This window comes from Nipponia nippon, unplaced genomic scaffold (genome assembly GCF_047370975.1).
Source record: "Nipponia nippon isolate SJK-2023a ecotype South Korea unplaced genomic scaffold, ASM4737097v1 scaffold_4, whole genome shotgun sequence".
Classification (NCBI taxonomy): domain Eukaryota; kingdom Metazoa; phylum Chordata; class Aves; order Pelecaniformes; family Threskiornithidae; genus Nipponia; species Nipponia nippon.
In genome coordinates, this window is record NW_028262358.1 from 13,307,524 (window position 1) to 13,326,866 (window position 19,343).

The window sequence follows — 19,343 nt, forward strand, 5'->3', positions numbered from 1 at the left end:
GACTTGATTCAAGTCTTCAAGTCATGGCTCAAGTGAGAGAACCATCAGTTTAGACACTTCTGCATTTGTTTGTTTATTTAAAGTGTCCTTTTATTCCGGGCAACAAAATCCCCCTCACCTACCTTAGGTGGTAAAGGAGGTGGCACTTTAGGTTTCATAGTAGCACTACAAAGCAAAGAAACAAAACAGACTGTTATCCAGCGTAGCTCTTTGAACCTCATCTTGCAGTGTTCAAGAGGATACAGGATTTTATAAATGCCATACAAATAAACACCATTAACTTGTCAACAGCACTATTATATCCAAATAACTGCATCATGAATACTTTCAAACATTTTGTTATTGCTGTGCATACCACAGATGCTATCCGAAAACTCAAGTATCACAGATCCTCCCCAGAGAGCACAAAGGGACATGAACTGATTTGTTGAAGATGCACATACTTGTGCAGAAAAAAGCAGGGAGATGCAGAGCAGGCCTGATATTTACTCTGTTGAGAGGAGAAAGATGTAGGATATCAGTGAGCTTTTATAAAGGGCCATCTGTAGGTATACAGGGCAAACGGGAGTTACAAGAAAACTGATGAATACCATTCCTTGAAAAAGTTACCACTGACTTCTTCAGAACAGCCTTGCACATGAAAGCAAAATCCATTTGCAATGGACAGGCAGCCTACTGTCTGGGTTGTTTGGGTTTTTTTTTCCTTCCATGAGCTTCTTTTTTCACAGAAACCTTGGGAAAGACAACTTTTTAAAGCAAGAACAATTCAACAGCTTGGCTCAACAGTACAAGATACCAGCAGGAAACAGGAAAGCTGAAGCATCAGGAGCATTCTTCCTCTGCTGGTTCTGTATTTTAAAGAATATGCTGCATTTTTTAAAAAGTCCTAAATTTTTTATGTTTTTGAAAACTCTTAGGCTGTCCTGTTTCCTAATCTTTTGGAACAGAACATTATTTCCATTAAATAAATTAGGAATACAGCTGTGAAAACTTGACATTCTTACACAATATTTTCCTTATTTTTAAATTATGTTCCAAAAAGTTTTGGGAAAATATCCAAGTAGTAAGATATCTGTTTGCTTGCTTACAGATCAACAACTTGTCTGCTTTGCTTCATATTCTTTTCAGGAGTTTCTGTCCTGGCATCTTATCAGTTGCTTTTATTTCAGAGAAGCTAGAAGGGGATTTCTGAGAATGGTTTACCCTGCGTCATGCACTTCAGCTGCTATGGTGGTGGAAGTTATCTTCTCTTCATAACATGGGACCAAGCTTAAGTCCTCAGTCACGTGTGTCCAAGTTCCACTTGTATTTTCTTTCATACTCTTCCCTCCATCTCAGACAGCCATCACTGTTACTGGGCAGCCAAATGTAAAAATCAAAAAAAGCCAACAACTTGGCATAAACATGACAGATGTTTGTACACAGGACTGTGTGCCCTGGTTTCAACAGCAAGGTTTATGTGCAGTTTGTCACCGCTGATCACGCAGGGCAGTGCCCCAATAATTTCTACTTTCACAGCTTCCATAACCAGGAATTTCAAGCATCATCATCTTTGCTGCACATGAGAGAAAAAGAAATATCAAAACCAATCAAAATTATGAAATGAAGAGAGAGAATTTTATATTGTTCCCTGAAGTGTGTGGATTCCCTGCTGCTATGGATCACCCAGCTTCAGAGTCATGGACTGGAAGGTGTACAGCTGCTTCATTGTTTTTGTTCTGGATCTGAAGGGAGAAGTGACCAATGTCACATGTGCTCTTCAACTGCAGCTCCATCTCACAGAATACAAATCAAACAAAAGCCTTGAATCTTCAGTGGGCTCCAGAGAAAGACATCCGAGACCGAGCTGATGAACCAACATATTGCAGCAGCAATACTGGGCTCAAGCAGATTCCAAGAGGAAAGGCACAGATACAGAATCTGTCTGATCCAAAGCTGAGGCATTCAAGGCTTACCCCTGTGCTTATAGGAAATTGTCAGGCCCTCTCTGTAGGGCAAGAGTACCTAGGATGAAACACAGAAAGAAGCAAAAAACACCAGGACTTTTTTGGAAGACCGCTGGTGACTGTCCTTAGGGTCAGATGAATTGGAACATCTCTGGAAGCTATCAGGTTCTTTCTTGCTTAACCTGAAAAAGAAAATCCGCAGAAACTCGACAACGACAGAAGCAGCTAAAGCCAATGTTGTTTGGAAGTTCTGACGGAGCTCGTGCAAGGAACAAGGATCTCAAAGCATTGAACAACGAAATCAGCGCAAGCACTTCAAGACAGCAGGGATCAAGAGGTTCCAAGCCCTGGAACATTACTGAAGTTGATGATACTGGCTGCAAACAGATCAAGAAATGGAGGAGGAAAAAAGAAACATTAAGCAAAAATGACCAGACACACACACAGCTGTACACAAAAAACACCCAGAGATTAGTATGGATGGAGGAAGCAAGCTGAGCTGGCTTGCAGCAGTGCAGATATCCAGAGCATCTTCAGTGAAGGCCATCAGAGTGGAGCTGGCGGTATGGAGCTACAGGGGGCTGTTACATCCTACAGTGCAGGAAGCCTGAGTTATCATTACCAAGGCCTATCCAGCTATGAGCAAAGCAGGTTCTCAGCTTGGTACAAATGCAGGGGAGCAAATCAATGAGTAGCACTATCTACCTCTTCCTCTCAAAGACAAGACACAGGAGCTGCATATTATTGATGAACTGCGTAATCAATCATGCCTTTAAAGAACCACTTAATAGTGAAATATGAAGACTTTCTTAAGGAATTAGCAAGGGAATAAAGCCTGCTAAAAACTGACTAAAAATTTTTGAAAAGTTGAGAAGTTGATCATTAAACAATGCAAGTTTAACATACTTGTCACCTAGCTGACATCAGACACTATTGGTAGCTTTACCCTTCTTGAAGGAGGCTGTCCCTCACGCTCAGTACAGCAATAAAAAACACTGCCTTTGTTATAAAAGAACAGCAGTAAAATAACTCAGGGGTGGAAGAGATACTTGGTTCTCTGTAAGAGACAGATGCCAGCAATAGATAACACATGTTTTATGGGTTTCTGGTATGAAGCAACAGCTTTCAAAATTATCCATTAACAGAAAGTAAACAAGAATTCTGTCTCAATGGCATTTTTCTTTTTGGTCTTTACATCAGATTTGTTTAGGAATGTAAATTTCCACATGCTGGCTGTGCACTTTAAACTGTTTCAACTCTCATCTGTCAATCAAAAAGAGTACAAAAATACTTATACCAGTGGAATTTAATATGAGCATAATTAATGTAACACATGCCTATTGATACTGCCTTTTCAGTCACATAACCTTGCTCTCTCTGTGGTAAGGGAGCCAGCTCTATTCCAAAACCAAGCACGCATACAAGCATCCTCCTAGCTGAGAATGTGGACAGAACAAACTCAATCACCTAGAAAAAACAGTTATGTATATATTTTAGGTATTTTTAAAGAGCTTTATTTTAATATACAGTCATTAGCTCTAAAGACAACACCAGGACCGGGGTCAGAGGAATTACTGGCTCAACGTAACTACACCAAGATTTTGTTCAAAAATAGAAGATAAAAGGACAACTGTATCAAGCGAGGAACAAGATTTCCCCCCCCTTCTTTATCACAAGTTTATCAGCAGAATAAGAAAACTTATGGTGATGTAATCTAGGAACAACATTAAATGCCTGTCTTTAAACATGCTAGAGAAGAAAAAGAATCCTGAGCTATTAGGGATATAACATGATTCAATTTTTTTTTTAATTTTCACCTGTTCAAGAATCAGCTTTTATATATATTTATTTATTTTTACAAGAAGAAAGGACTTACTGTTTAGCATCATCGTCTGCATCATCATCATCTTCTAAATGTGCCACATGTCCCCTAAGGAAATGAACAAGGTACTATGGCTGAGTGAGTTGTATTGAAATTACCTTGGCTACTGTGAAAAATTCTGAGCTCAAGGCCTACTACCTCTTTCACAGAATTTTACTGTCTTTTAGCTTTTTATCGTTATTTTTAGCCTTTAAAGCACAGCTGCAATCCAGACAACTAAGCCTCTCCCATATCCTCTCAGCAAGTACAGGGACAAACAAGAACTAGTTGTGACAGACGTAAGAAATCAACGCACAAATGACTTTGAAACACACAAGAGGAAAAAAAAAAAGAATAGAATTACCGCTGATGCAGCTCTTCTTCAACTGATTTTAAGAGACTCCTTCAGCATTAAATAAGAATAAGAACATAGTTTAATTGTGGAACACAAACTTAATTATCAAAAGCCAGGGCAAATGCTCCTATGATTCTATCAGTAAATAATCCAAAGCATGTTATTTCAGCTGGCTTTCAGAACATACATCGAACATCCACATACAAATGAACATAGCTGCATTTTTTAAATTTATTTTTTACACAACACACTTTCATATGCATTTATTAATGTATTGCTATTAAGTGCAGTGGTCTGTGTTCCTATGCTGTAAAACAAAGACTGTCTTAGCTTGATCCAATTTAAAACAAATCCACACTATCCAAGAAAATCATAATCATAAAAAAAAAAAATCAGACTGACAGGAGGATTAAACTACTATTGGAATAAATTCATTCTTCCCTAGTTAATTTTTGTAACATTCTGAACTTCATTTTTGTGTCTTTGTCTGAAAACACAGACAGGGAGGAATAGCAGGCAAAACACATGGATGAGAAACAACAGGAATTTGGAAGATATCAGTATTCCTATTTTCTCCAACTAAAAGACTGCATAAAAATATCATGTCCTATGATTAGATTTTCTGCATTTTTTTAATATGACTTAATTTAGCAAAGCAAAGCTAGGCATCCTAATTCTGACATGCATAAATGTAAATTAAGAAATTGGGTGGAAAGGAAGAATTACATGGAAAACTATTTCATACGATTAATACAACAAAATTATTAAATATATGAGCATGAAGTTAAAGGACTTTGCTGAGACAGGTAAGTTTTATTTTTTAAAGCATCTATAATTGAATGTTCCTAGTGCCCTACAACATGAAGAAGGGCATAAAGGAATGTCAAAGAGCAGCACTGGTAGTTCCTAGATGGGGTAAAATTGTGCTCTGTGGGACCTATCATGCAGAACAGTTTGTTAACAAGCAGACCAAGACAACAGCTCTTAAAAGGAAGCTTACAGCACCATAGAGGATATATGGTCAACACAGCCCCAAATACTGAAAAGTGCTGTAATTCTATATCATTGGAATTACTATTCTTTTAGAAATAAATCGTGATTTTGGAGTTGTAACTGATACAAACAAGCTTGACATTTTACTACCTCTGTTTCAGCTGATGTGTTTAACACGCATTTGTGATTTTTATATTAAAGCAGTCTTGAATGAATTAAAGACAGAAAAAGCCATTGCTTACTCACTTATTTGCACCCAAGAAGTAGCCACACTGAGGACCATGACCATATTCTAGCTGTAGATCCTATAAATACAAGAGAATGAATCTTTAAGACGAACAGGTGAGCATCAAACACATACCCTGTGTCATGCTGCTGTTCTCCCCTCTGCCACACCTGAGCTACCAAACAAGCTTGTTTCTTTGGCCTTCCAGGGCCCTAACACCACTCTCGGGCCCATTGCACCCAAAAATCTCCTCTCTGCCAGTTTGCTGCATCGCTAATTTCTTTTAAAACTCCAACCTTAGCCCCTTCCTTGGACACACAGATCCTTTGCTCAAATAAAGTCAGCTGCAGAAAAGGAAACAAAACAACAACAGAAATAATATAATAATTAAAAAAAAAAAAGGGACTTTGTGATCTACCAGACCCCTTAGAGAACCCAGCCATCCATCACTGACATTATAGTATTCGTTTCAGATGGGGAGTAGTTCTGGCAGAGAGCCTGAAATGCCTTTAGCACATGGGGACATTAAAGAAATAAGCAGAGAAGACAGTAAAAGTGTTTTTATAGCTCTGGTTATAGCAATACATATTTTAAAGGTTAACTATATATGTTCTCATACATACTTTAAGATCAACCTTCATATTGAAAGGAAAAATACAGTATTAACAGCAAAGTCAAGCACTCAAGCAAGCATGGAGCATGGGCTACTTAGAAAAAGAAGTGCCAATAGGCCTCCAACACTGTTATTCAACAGACGCCATATGGCATACAAATTTAATGCACTAATGGGAATACAGGGACCATACTGAAGCACCATCAAATCTGCATCTGCTGGGAAGATGCTGATATAATTACAGGGTATTTTTTTCTTCAGGTAGATCACAACAGGAGAAAATCTGAGCATATATTTGCTCCCAAAACGCTAAGCGTATTCACCAGGAGAACGGAGTTATTGACCAGAGTCATGGTTTAACCCCAGTTGGCAACCAAGCACCACACAGCCGTTTGCTCACCCTCCCTGCCCCTGGGTGGGATGAGGGGGAGAACTGGAAGGGCAAAAGTAAGAGAAGTCGTGGGTGGAGGTAATAACAGTTTAATAATTGAAATAAAATATAATAATACAAACGACGACAGAAAGGAAAGGAACAAAAAAGAGAGAGGAACAAAACCCAGGAAAAACAAGTGATGCAACTGCTCACCACCTGCTGACCAACACCCAGCCCGTCCCCAAGCAGCAATTGCTGCCCCCCCGGCCAACTCCCCCCAGCTTATATACTGAGCATGATGTCATACAGTATGGCATAGCCCTTTGGCCAGTTTGGGTCAGCCGTCCTGGCTGTGCCCCCTCCCAGCTTCTTATACACCTCCTCACTGGCAGAGCATGGGAAGCTGAGAAGTCCTTGACCGGTGTAAGCACTACTTAGCAACAACTAAAACATCAGTGCGTTATCAACATTATTCTCATCCTAAATCCAAAACACAGCACTCTACCAGCTAGTAGGAAGAAAATTAACTCTATCCCAGCTGAAACCAGGACAACCACTTAACTTAGTGATAAATGGAACTACATTGCTCCTTTCCAGAAAGCATTTTAAAGGTCTCCCAACATCTTCTGTCAAACAGGCCTCTTTCAGCTGCAGCCCATGTCAAAAGCATGCCATCCTTTAGAAAGACGCCCAGATATCCAAGCTATAAGTGCAGTAAGCTTGGATGAGACTATGACAACTCATTGGGCTGATCTCTCAAAAGGGCATTTTTAAAAATCAGAGGAAAAGTCTCACGCTAGATTTGCCAGTGCTCCAAGCTGACGAAGCAGAAGCCACTGCAGCTTTCAGTTCCAGACTGAAGGGCAATCACTTTAATACAAAGCTATGCATATTGTTTTCTGCTCGGCAAGGAGTTCCAGGTTGTTTACTGCACCCTCCATTCTGCTCTGTAAAGCTAAGCAGTAGTCTCCACATAGGTGTTTCTACCACTGCTGTCAGTAGCACTTGATTGCTTCAGTGACTTTCCATATTTTCCCAAGACAAGTGAGATACTATGGAAAAAACAATATGTAACTGATAATTACTTGATGTAAAAGAATGCATAGGTCAGAGGGTTGAATAAAAATTGCAAAGACAAGCCCGATGCTGGCATTCCCTGAACCATGGAGAGACTGACTTTTCAATCCTCATACCAACTTTATTACACATCTTTTTTCTAGAATTAAACAAAGAAACTCCAAAACCACCAAACCCCATCCACTTCTATGGATCTGACTCACGAGGGCCACCCGACTTTCCCCCTAGACATCTGTCAGTGGAGCTAGAAAGTTAGATGACAGGAAAGAAGGGCTCACAAGTGGCCGTGCCGGCAGGCAGGAAGGCTTATTCCTCTCCAGGAACGTGTCCTGGGCTCTGCAAAATAGCAGGTGGAAGGGGTCAGGCATCAGTGTGGGTATCTTTGATCCCTTCTGCTGTCCTTATCTTCCTTCTTCACAGTTTCATCCTCCTCCTATGCCCCAAATCTCTACTCCTCCTTCTTCTTGCTCCAAACAAGCTCAGCAAGTCTCCTTCCCTCACGAAAGGCCATCCTAGGCACTCTGCAATTTCAGTCTCCTCATCACTCCCAATATCTGTCACCTTATCTAGGCAATTCCCTTCTGCTGGTCCTCACCACCAGTTGACATACTCCAATCCACCACAAAGAAACACAGATTTAACTTTCTTTACTGTGAGTACTTAAATTACTTCTATGCAATCTCAAAAACTTCCACATGTAAGCACAGGTATTTCGAGGATTCAGGCTCTAGAGCAGAAAACAACAAGACTGGAAACATAAGATGACACCAGACTCTCAAACAAGGAGGTTAAACAGGTTGTGTGAGTCTATGTAAGAGGATGCCAGAACAAACACTGGGAAGCTGTTGAGAAAAATAATGCCAGATCAGTATAATGAAATCTGAGATTTTCACCTTGAAGTGACAAGGGTTTTCTCTACATGTTGCAAAATCACATTAATCAAAAGTGGGAAAGGAATATCTTATGCTGGGCAGAGCCAAAACATCTGTCCATTTTAATTTACACAGTGTGCAATGTAGGGCTATATATATTGTACAGAAATGACAGGAAAATTAATAACAGAAAATAAGCAAACCCCCATAAAACATAAGTAGCCTTCATCTGTCACCAGACTTTCTAAGCCTTACTGGAATTTTCTTTATGAAAAATGACATCTGCCAGAATTACTTATGTTTAAACGCTTTAAAAAGACAAAAGCTTTGTTTTGATTCAGTTTACTATTGTGCTGCCTATTAGCATTTATTTAACTATGATTCTGATATGTAAATTTTTTGCCTTAACTAGCTTGTTGGTGTTCTTCTAAGCCCTTTAAATATTGCTGGTTTTCACTCCAAATGTGGGGTGAAGTAATCCATTGCTAGGGAAATTCCTTCTTTTGCACTCACTCTTGACAGATAAATACTGAGAGCTAGAGAGCTTTTTAAAAGTGGAACACATTTTTTTCTTGTACCCTCTATTCCAAATATATCCAGAAGTTATCATTTTATGGACCTTCTAACGATACATTTGATACAAAAACACTGGTAAATACTGCATGTATCCTTCAAAGCCTCCAGTGAGCTCTTATACTTTATCAGGAAAACTAGTATAACTAGGTTTTTTTTAAAAGCCAAACATAAAGGTATTTTTCAACAAAACAAAAATCTTATCAGTTATGGATTCCCACTGGGAAGAACAGATTAGCATTAATTACTAAATGATGCAACAATGGCTTAATAAAAGCTGTTACCTCTACTGCATCCCTAAAGTAACCCAACAACTTTATGAATCTACATTAACATTTTCATTTAGCATACAATGCCAATTAGTTAATTAAAATTCTTTTTAGATCAGACAACATTCACACAGAATAAATCTGAGTGACTAGACAGATATTCTCCAAGAGAATCTCGAGATCTACAGCCAGCAGGAATGAGAAGAGGTCAATAACCTTGGTGTTAAATCAAAAAATGCAACCCCAGATTATTCTGCATTCAGCCTCAGGTTACCAATGACCCATTCCTGAACCAACACAACTGTGTACAAGACAGAGTGCTATTTGCTGGCAATGATTACTTTGGAAAAAAAGGTAATAAAGGGAATAATTACCAGTTCGTCTCAACAGCCTGGGTAATATTAAATGAAGAAGTCATGTAAAAAGGCAAATTGTACCTTCAGATAAATCACGTGTGCAAAGTAATCAATGACTAAAAACAGTATAAAGATTTCCTCAAAGCAAAGACAAATTTGGTGGTAAGGTTATGCTACGAAACAAATTCCCCAGGAATGATCAAATATACAATATCTTCTGCAGTTTAAATTTCAAAAACTGCTACTTATTTTCTACATAATTTCACGATGAATTCGTTGTTACTGTAACTTTGACAGTCTTATGTTCCTAATTTGTTCTGTAGGGCTGAGCTGTACTGGAAATCTATTTTTAGGTGTTCAGTCCTTCAAAAAACAAAACTGAATGTATACAGTGAACCAGCAATTCACAGTTACTTCCTACATTTGCTGTTCCTGAAATCTAGTGAGAAACAAGATCATTTGAAGTGACAAAATTAAGACTTTAAATCCACAAAATGCTGGGGAAGTAACTCTGAATTTCGAAGAATACAAATCACTGTTGGACTACTAACATCTCCAAGGCGGCACACACACATCTCTCAGTAACATGATTAAGCAATTCCTATCACATTGCTTCATAAAAGAGGATGCTAATTTTAAAAAGAGCCTAATATTACCTAAAGCATATGCTATACTTTTAATGCCTTTATTTCCTTAAAAAGTGCATTCTTGAATTTATTTGGATAGCTTAACACATCAGGAATAGCAACTTACACATGTATTTTTTTAAACATGCTAAATATAATTCTTCCCTGGTGACTGACTGAGGTTTTACCGTGCACTACTGCTACACAACCACTGTTCCCCTCTCCCCTTGTATTTCAGTTCTCTATACATTTTGTCTACGAATATCCACTTGACACAAACAGTGCTATTTCATACCCATATAATGGAACATCACTACCCCAACTAGCTACGGTAAGGCCTCGATGCAACAGGCAATTGTACACCGCATTTTTAAACTGCCTCCTAGCAATAAAACTGAACATCTCATTTTCTCAATTACTTTTGCCAAGGCAGAAAATACCCAAAACCTACAGGGAAGGAAAAGAAAGAGCAAAAGCCACATCCCAAACCCTTAGGCATTTCCCCCCCCATTTCCACTTATTTTCTTCTGATCACAAGGACCACTCATCATTTCATTACCTAGAGCTGAACAAAGCACGAAGACTCTCTCTGAAATTCGGTGTTGATAGCTAACATAACTCTACAAACATATTGCAAATAAGTAGGATAGGAGTCTTCATGGCTGGTAACAAAGGAAAAACATATGTATGCATGTGTAGTGAGGAGAAAAATTACTTAAACCAAAGAAAAAGGCTTCTGGGCAGTTATCTATTACCTATGTTGATCTCTAATTCAATCTTTTCCTACCAATATTTTAGGCTTTCTGCCACAAATAATTAACTAACACAGAATAGCTATGCTGAAACACTGCATTCCTAATATTAAGTGTTACCAAAAACTATTACAAATTATTAAACCCAGAGTATATTTATCAGCCAAAACAAAACAAAAACCAACCATGACCAAATTATTTAAATAGGACCAAATGTATCTGGTAAATGCAACAGTGCAGATTGCATGGTAACTGCAAACCTCTTACTGAATTACTTGCTAAAAAATTCTAAAATGAATGCTAAGTTTGTAACAACTGAAAACAACTGTAGGTTGGAACCTGAGATATCAAATCCAACTTCTGTTCAACTCCTCTGTCACCTTCTAAAACGGTAGAATTCAACACTTTTCACTGTGTGTTGAATACTCCAGGCTAAATTAAATAAAGTCCAATGCAGAAACATTTAGTTTTTCCCCCAATACAAAGGAAAAAAAAAAGAATCACTAGCTATAGTGTTACAAATCCGTTAGTATGATGCAGACTAGGACCAAGTGGAATGCATCCAAGGTGCTGAGGTACCTGGCCAACATTATTATGAGACCACTCTCTAACATCTAACAAAAAGAATGGGCTGCTAGTCAGAGGAACCTCAACAAGCTGGAGGAGTAGGCAACGAAAGCCCAAGGGGTTTAACATAGCCAAATGAAAAATCCTGCAGCTAGGACAGACCAACCACACACACAAGAAGAGGCTGAGGACAAGCTGGCTGGGGGTGAGAGGGGCAACTAGGCAGAAAAGGGTTTGGAGGTCCCAGCAGACAAGAAGGGGACTACGCATCAGCAGCATGCACTTGTGATATAGGTGGCCAACCATAGTGAAGCCAGAGGGCATTACCCCCTCTATTTGGCACTTGGAAGGCCACATCTGCATGTGGTGTCCAGTTCTGGGCTTCCCAGGACAAAGATGTTGACAGACTGGAGGGAAGCCAGCAGAAGACCGCTAAGATTGTTCAAGTGATAAAGCAAATGACACAATAGGAAAGGCTGAAAGGACAGAGCTTTTGTAGCCTGGATAAAATAACTGCTGTCTTCAGCTATCCCACAGGGCGTTATAGAGAAGACAAGAGCTTCTCAGATGCACAGTGAAAGGACAAGAGGCAACAGGCACAAATGCCAGCACTGCAAACTTTGGCCATAAAAGGAACCAACTCCTCTTCATGGGAGCAGTGCAGCCCTGGGACAGGGCCTAGAGATGCTCAGTTGTCTCCACCCTGAAATGGATTCAAACTTCAACTGGACAAGCCCAAAGTAATCTCCAGATCTAGCTTGGAAGCTGCACCTGTTTTAAGCAGGAGTAGGCTAAAGATCTCCAGGGGTTCCTTCCCACCTCATCTTCTTTGGGGGATTCTCTGATGGTATTTATAACTTAACAAAGTATACGGCTCAGTCTACCATATATGAACTGGAATTATTTTTCAGCTCACTATGAAAGGGAAGAAAGATTTTTTTGCCACAATATTTCATTGCAGATCAGCATAACCTGAATGAAAATATTTTTATTTGTTCAACATGACCCTTTGTTTTGAATCAGAACAGCAGTAAGGTTTCTCAGAAATGGGGCTTCTGCGACCAGAAGCCAAATTCTTGTGCATATTCCCCTTGACAGACCCCACCACTCGTAAGTACAACACGTCACCTCTGAGAGGTGGATGCAGTTAACAGCCCTTACTCCTGGCTTCTCTCTACCCCATGCACCTCCCTCCACCACACTGACACAGCCATTTGCAATGCCACACAGGGAACCCGAAAGGGGAACTGATCTGGTTGACAAAACAACCTGAAAGAAGTGGCACGGTTTTCCTCAGGATGTCATATACTTGAGACTACTTCTGAACATATGCTTAATTATAGCAAAAGCATTTCAACTGACAGAAATTTGGTCCTACTGTGCCAACTCATGTAGGCTCCCGAGACTGTCACAATACAAGATGAACAGTCATACATTTAGTTAGCCATTGGATCTTCAGGTGCTTCTCTCAGGATCAATGGCATAGAACTTAAAAATTGTTCTAGAACAAAGGTGTACATATTTTTAGAGAAAATTACTTTGATTTAAACCATTTACTGAGATCACTGCAAATGCAAGGCTCAGCTCTCCCACTTATTTGAGTCTGTATCCAAACAACTGCTTTTAAAGTACACAGAAAGACAGTGAAAAATAGGGAAGAAGCATTCGTTTGAGGTCTAGCTTATGTAAAATCTAATGTGTGCATAAGACTTTTTTTTTTTTTTTTAGTCCAGCATACCTCTGCTGCTCCTGAGGCAAAGGAGACTATCAGAAAACAGCTGCCAAAACACAGCACAAATGACCAGAATAGGAAAATGAGGAACTTGAAATAACAGGAAGGAGCATGTGCAAGAAAACCTCAAATGATGGAAGGTACTTAAGCAGACTCCTGAGAAACTTGTTATCTAGTTGCAGAAAAAGTAAAAGAGATCTATCCTGAAAAAGAGAAGAGCCTTGTACCTACAGCAAAATATTGTTATTTATTTAGATATGAATCAAAGGGGTATATTTGAAGAAGATCAAAGAGAAGTACTATCTCGTCCTTGTCTGTTTGCCATTTGCATAAAGAGATACTGGGGTTTGGACATTGAATTTTCCCTGCAAACAAGACCTGTACTGAACTTCTTCATTCTTCTGGCAGATCCAGGTAGCTGTTTCAGGAGCACAGAGGCAGAGGGAGAGGGAAGAGGAAAAGGAGAGGAGTGACTTTTAAAGGTAACCACATCATAGGTGTCAAATTTTTAAAAGGTAATGTGCATGGTGACTGCATAAGCTGCCATATGATCCATTCAACTGTGCAAAATGCTAGGTGATAGGTAAAAATACTCTCACTCACTTGCCAAATTTGCTTTCAACCTTGACTGTATACCTTTTATGACTCATGCTGCCCAAAATATGCCTCTATTTTTGACAATTTTTTGTAGCATCTTAGAAACACATAGCTCTGCAAAAGAGTTGTTGCTTATAAGGTATTTTACAAAACCAGTAGAACAGCATGGGAAAAAGCCCAACAGTAGTGGGTGATATATTATGCTTGTGAAAAAGTATAATCTTTTCCTCTTGATGATGTTTGCAAAATCCACATATAGAATCATAGAATGGTTTGGGTTGCAAGGGACCTTAAAGATCTTCTAGTTCCAACCCCCCTACCATGCGCAGGGACACCTTCCACTAGACCAGGTTGCTCAGAGACCCATCCAACCTGGCCTTGAACACTTCCAGGGACAGGGCATCCACCAACGCTGTAACTTCTCTGGGCAACCTGTTCCAGTGCCTCACCCACACTCACAGTGAAGAATTTCTTCCTTGTATCTATTCTAAACCCACCCTCTTTCAGTTTAAAGCCATTGTCCTGTCACTATGTGCCCTTGTAAAAAGTCCCTTTCCAGCTTTCTTGTAGTCCCCCTTCAGGTACTGGAAGGCTGCTATAAGGTCTCCCTGTAGCCTTATCTTCTCCTGAACATCCCCAACTCTCTCATCTTGTCCTCATAGGATAGGCGCTCCAGCCCTCTGATCATCTTCGTGGCCCTCCTCTGGACCCACTCCAACAGGTCCATGTCCTCATGTTGGGGGCCCCTACACTGAACGCACTACTCCAGGTGGGGTCTCACCAGAGCACAGTAGAGGGGGAGAATCACCTCCCTCGACTTGCTGGCCACGCTTCTTTTGATGCAGCCGAGGATACAGTTGGCTTTCTGGGCTGCAAGCACACATTGCCGGGTCACATAGAGTTTCTCATCAACCAACACCCCCAAGTCCTTCTCAGCAGGGCTGCTCTCAATCCATTCTCCGCCCAGCCTGTGTTTGTGCTTGGGATTGCCCCAACCCATGTGCAGGACCTTGCACTTGGCCTTGTTGACCCTCACGAGGTTCACACGGGCCCACCTCTCTAGCCTGTCAAGGTCCCTCTGGATGGCATCCCTACCCTCCAGCGTCAACCACACCACACAGCTTGGTGTCATCTGCAAACCTGCTGAGGGTGCACTCAATACCATTGCCTGTGTTGCCGACAAAGATGTTAAACATCGGTCCCAATACCAACTCCTGAGGAACGCCACTTGTTACTGGTCTCCACTTGGACATCGAGCCATTGACCGCAACTCTGAGTGCGACCATCCAGCCAATTCCTTATCCACCAAGTGGTCCATCCATCAAATCTATGCCTCTCCAATTTAGAGACAAGGATGTCATGCGGGACAGTGTCAAATGCTTTGCACAAGTCCACGTAGATGACGTCAGTTGCTCTTCCCTTATCCACCAATGCTGTAACTCTGTCATAGAAGGCCACAAAATCTGTCATGCATGATTTGCCCTTAGTGAAGCTATGCTGGCTGTCACCAATCACCTCCTTATTTTCCATGTGCCTTAGCATAGTTTCCAGGAGGATCTGCTCCATGATCTTGCCAGGCACAGAGATGAGGCTGACTGGCCTGTAGTTCCCCGGGTCTTCCTTTTTTCCCTTTTTAAAAATGGGGGTTATGTTTCCCCTTTTCCAGTCAGTGGGAACTTCAACTGATTGCCACGACTTCTCAAATATAATGGGTAGTGGCTTAGCAACTTCATCTGCCAGTTTCCTCGGGACCTGCAGATGCATCTCATCAGGTCCCATGGACTGTTGCACCTTCAGGTTCCTTAGATGGTCTGGAACCTGATCTTCTCCTACAGTGGGCAGTTCTTCATTCTCCCAGTCCATGCCTTTGCCTTCTGCAACTTGGGTGGTGTGGCTTGAGCACTTGCCAGTGAAGGCTGAGGCAAAAAAGTCATTGAGTACCTCAGCCTTCTCCATATCCTGGGTAACCAAGTCTCCTGTTTCCCTCCAGAGAGGGCCTACATTTTCCCTAGTCTTCCTTTTATCACTGACATACCTATGGAAGCTTTTCTTGTTGCCCTTGACATTCCTGGCCAGATTTAATTCTATCAGGGCTTTACCTTTCCTAACCTGATCCCTGGCTGCTTGGACTATTTCTCTGTATTCCTCCCAGGCTATCTGTCCTTGCTTTCACCCTCTGCAGGCTTCCTTTTTGTGTTTGAGTTTGTCCAGGAGCTCCTTGTTCATCAGTGCAGGCCTCCTGGCGTTTATGCCTGACTTCCTCTTTGTTGGGATGCATCGTTCTTGAGCTTGGAGGAGGTTATCCTTGAATATTAACCAGCCTTCTTGGGCCCCTCTTCCCTCCAGGGCTTTATCCCACAGTACTCTACCAAGAAGATCCCTGAAGAGGCCAAAGTCTGCCTTCCTGAAGTCCAGGGTAGTGAGCTTGCTGCGCACCCTCCTAGGTGCCCTAAGGATCCTGAACTCCACCATTTCATGGTCACAGCAGCCAAGGCTGCCCTTGAGCTTCACGTTCCCACCAGCCCCTCCTTGTTGGTGAGAACAAGGTCCAGCATAGCACCTCTCCTCATTGGCTCCTCTATCACTTGGAGAAGGAAGTTATCATCAACGCATTCAACACTGCCAAATGCAGCGTAACCGCCACCAACAGTCACTTACAGAGGCGATTGGCTCCGGTGCAGGGGGGTTACCTGAGCCGGGGAAACCCCAGGGGAGCGCAGAGACCCACCAGGAGCCCTGGGAGTGAGTATTCTCACTGAACACATCTGAAGCCAATACTGTCAGAGCAGGAGGAGGGAGTGGGGGAAGGAGAGAGAGAGAGGAAGTCTGATTAGTATGTCCTGGTCCACAACAGAAGAATGAACCAACTACTACATCTTTCTTCTAATTTCCAGAAGGATTAGGTCTTACTGGAAAAATCTCACAAATGGGTGAAGCATTACCACCAAATCAGAATTCTCCTCTTTGATTCACAATGAGCACAGGAGGTTGTGAAGATAGCAGTGAAACACAGACAGTGCTGTGGATTGACTTAAAAACCCTCTCACAATTGTGACAATAGTACTTTATAAGCTTTATCATAGTAATCATTTTGAAGAATGTACCGAATAGCACAGGGCAAAAGAAGGATGGGAAAGGACAGTTCAGTTCGGAGAGATGTTCTCATTCGTTTCTCAGACCCACAGATACTAGACTAGCAAGATATGCGACAACACTGAAAGTAACCTGAAAAAGACGGATTTTAAAAAGTGTTAAACTGAAAAGACGAAACCAAAGCAAACCAAACCAAATCAAAAAACCAAAACCACACTCCCAAAACCACAGCAATTGCACAGGATGGAGGTGTTCCCACCGCATACAGAGAAATCTAAGATATTGATCTCAAAACAATTTGTGAAACATTTTTATAATCAAGCATACAGGAGGTTCCTTCCAAGAACGGGGAAGACAGTCTTGGCTCTCAGTAACTATGGTATTGGCAGATTCTAGTTACACCAAGCCAACTGATGCCAAAAAAAACAACCAAAACAAATCCAAACCAAGAAACATCACATAAAAATTAAAACAAAACGTTCCCAAACACCCCAGTTTTCCATTTTCCCCTCAGTGCACTTATATTAAACACCTCACAAATCAAAGAAAGTTAGCAGAACAATGCTGCTCTTGTAGTACAGAATGTTTCTTCATTTTTTTTCAACAGTATATGAAGATGTCCAAGATTTAAAAACATTAGTTTTCTAACAACATAGCACCTAAAGAGCAGAGAAACAAGAAAACTCACTTTCTAGAGTAATTTTTACACTGCAATGCTAACAACCAAATTTTTTAGCAGTGCAGTAAGAGAAAATTTGGAAAACGTATCAGACTATAAACAATGCCAAATGCCATTGAAAACACTCATGACCCCACTTTCTGTTATTTGTATTAAGTGTATATTCATTCTATAACATAATTACTGTCTGAAGAATTCAGAGACTTACATTTATATAATCTTATAGTCTTTCATGGGACTATTTAAAGGAACTACCAGACCAAAACACGAAGAGAATGTCTCTTCTATTTTTAATCACCCTCCAAAAAATTAACAAGTTATACATTGCAAGGCAGTTAAATAAAGAAATGAGAATGAGTACATAATACTGAGCCCCTTCTATAAAAGGGATTTAACTAAACACAAATATGGGTTAAATACTTTCAATACTGCACATACTAAGAATTCCTTCATACATTACAGAAATACACGTATAGACTAATCCTTATATTGAATGGCTTTTACACAGATGAAAACAGCAGTACAACAGGACAAAACACGAACTTTGAAAAAGGAAAACAAAGACAAAACTAACACCAACAAAGAAAGGCATAAGACGAAAAATACCAGGTTAGATCTTGCAGTGTAGTATATTTCTTCTGAATTGTCCAAAAAATCGCTAGTGTCAGGCTGTTCATTAGATAGAGATCAAGAAACTCAAGTTATTTACATTGTGATTGAAAGCCAGGTATACATAAAGGGATATTTTCTTGCTAAAAAGAAGCTGTTAGTTGAAACTCAAACCAGGTTAAGACAGTTCTGGGGATAGGGGTAAAGCACATCAAAGGGTATGGTCACATTACCAAACACTACCAAATCACACCAAAATAACGAATTATCGTTCGTCACCTGAGCTGTGGTAATGAGCGACAAAGTGCCTCAGCAAGAGGCAAGTATGTACCTGTTCAACATCTCAGTGCAGCACCAACAATAACTCATCATGCGGCAGTGGTCCAGTCCTTTGGCTTGTGCACTCATACCCATAAGTAAATAAGCATAAAGTTTAAGCATGCTTTAGTGAGACAGAAGCAAAAGGGTCAGAAGAACTGCTTTAATGAAAAAAGGGATCCACACTGTTATTGCTGGAGGAAGAGACAGGCATCTCTTGCTCCCGTTTCCATTTAAGAGACTTTCTCTCCCAGAGCGTGTAGATTGTTACAAACTTCTTCCTCAGCCTGCTTTGTGCTAAGGCTCTTTGCTAGAGCATCCATTCTTTCATTATATCTCTTCTTTGCATTTGACATGCCAATTTAAATTGTCCATTGTTTCCATATCTAACGACAAAATATGGTTTTTCTTTGGTCTCTAGACCCAACATCATCATTTTCAAAATCATAGCTCTGTTTCATCTGGAAAGGACAGATCAGGTCTGCATGCTTCATTCTGATATGAGCAGCGGGGCAGTTAATTTCCCTCTTCAGAAAGGTCCTAACAAGCAGTTATGGATTGTCCTTACAGACAGGGAGATGAGGCAAGCTCTTTGGACAGGTTTCAAATACACAGACTGACAGGAATAGACAATAGTAAGAGATTTCCTTATCAGCAGAATTAATATGGATCATTCAAGTCCGTTCTTGGAGCAGCTAGTTTCTGAGATTCCAAAGTGCAAAGGTCCTGATTGCTAATGCACAAGGTAGGAAAAGGCTCAATTCCTCCCTTCTGACAAGACCTGCTAAAAAAGTGCTCTCAAAAGTTGTGCTTTAATCCCTGCAGAAAATCTCTCCCATGTTTAGCAGCTCAGGTT

At 40.6% G+C, this 19,343-nt stretch overlaps 1 protein-coding gene across 16 annotated transcripts in view; it reads right to left on the reverse strand.

The window, feature by feature from the left end:
• The window catches only part of MAP4K3 (mitogen-activated protein kinase kinase kinase kinase 3), an 88,040-nt gene that overhangs the window by 30,635 nt on the left and 38,062 nt on the right, over positions 1-19,343 (reverse strand). For 9 of the 16 annotated variants that reach the window (XR_015708302.1, XM_087775150.1, XM_087775155.1 and 6 more), the window contains 5 exons: positions 18,167-18,229; positions 5,402-5,460; positions 4,172-4,210; positions 3,823-3,876; positions 123-165 (listed from right to left, as the gene is read on the reverse strand). Coding sequence is in view for 15 of the 16 variants with exons in the window: in XM_087775150.1 (XP_087631276.1) it covers positions 123-165; positions 3,823-3,876; positions 4,172-4,210; positions 5,402-5,460; positions 18,167-18,229 (258 nt within the window). In the remaining variant the exon portion in view is untranslated. The remainder of the gene's footprint in view (positions 1-122; positions 166-3,822; positions 3,877-4,171; positions 4,211-5,401; positions 5,461-18,166; positions 18,230-19,343) is intronic. The other 7 variants (XM_087775154.1, XM_087775151.1, XM_087775153.1 and 4 more) reach the window with 7 other exon arrangements.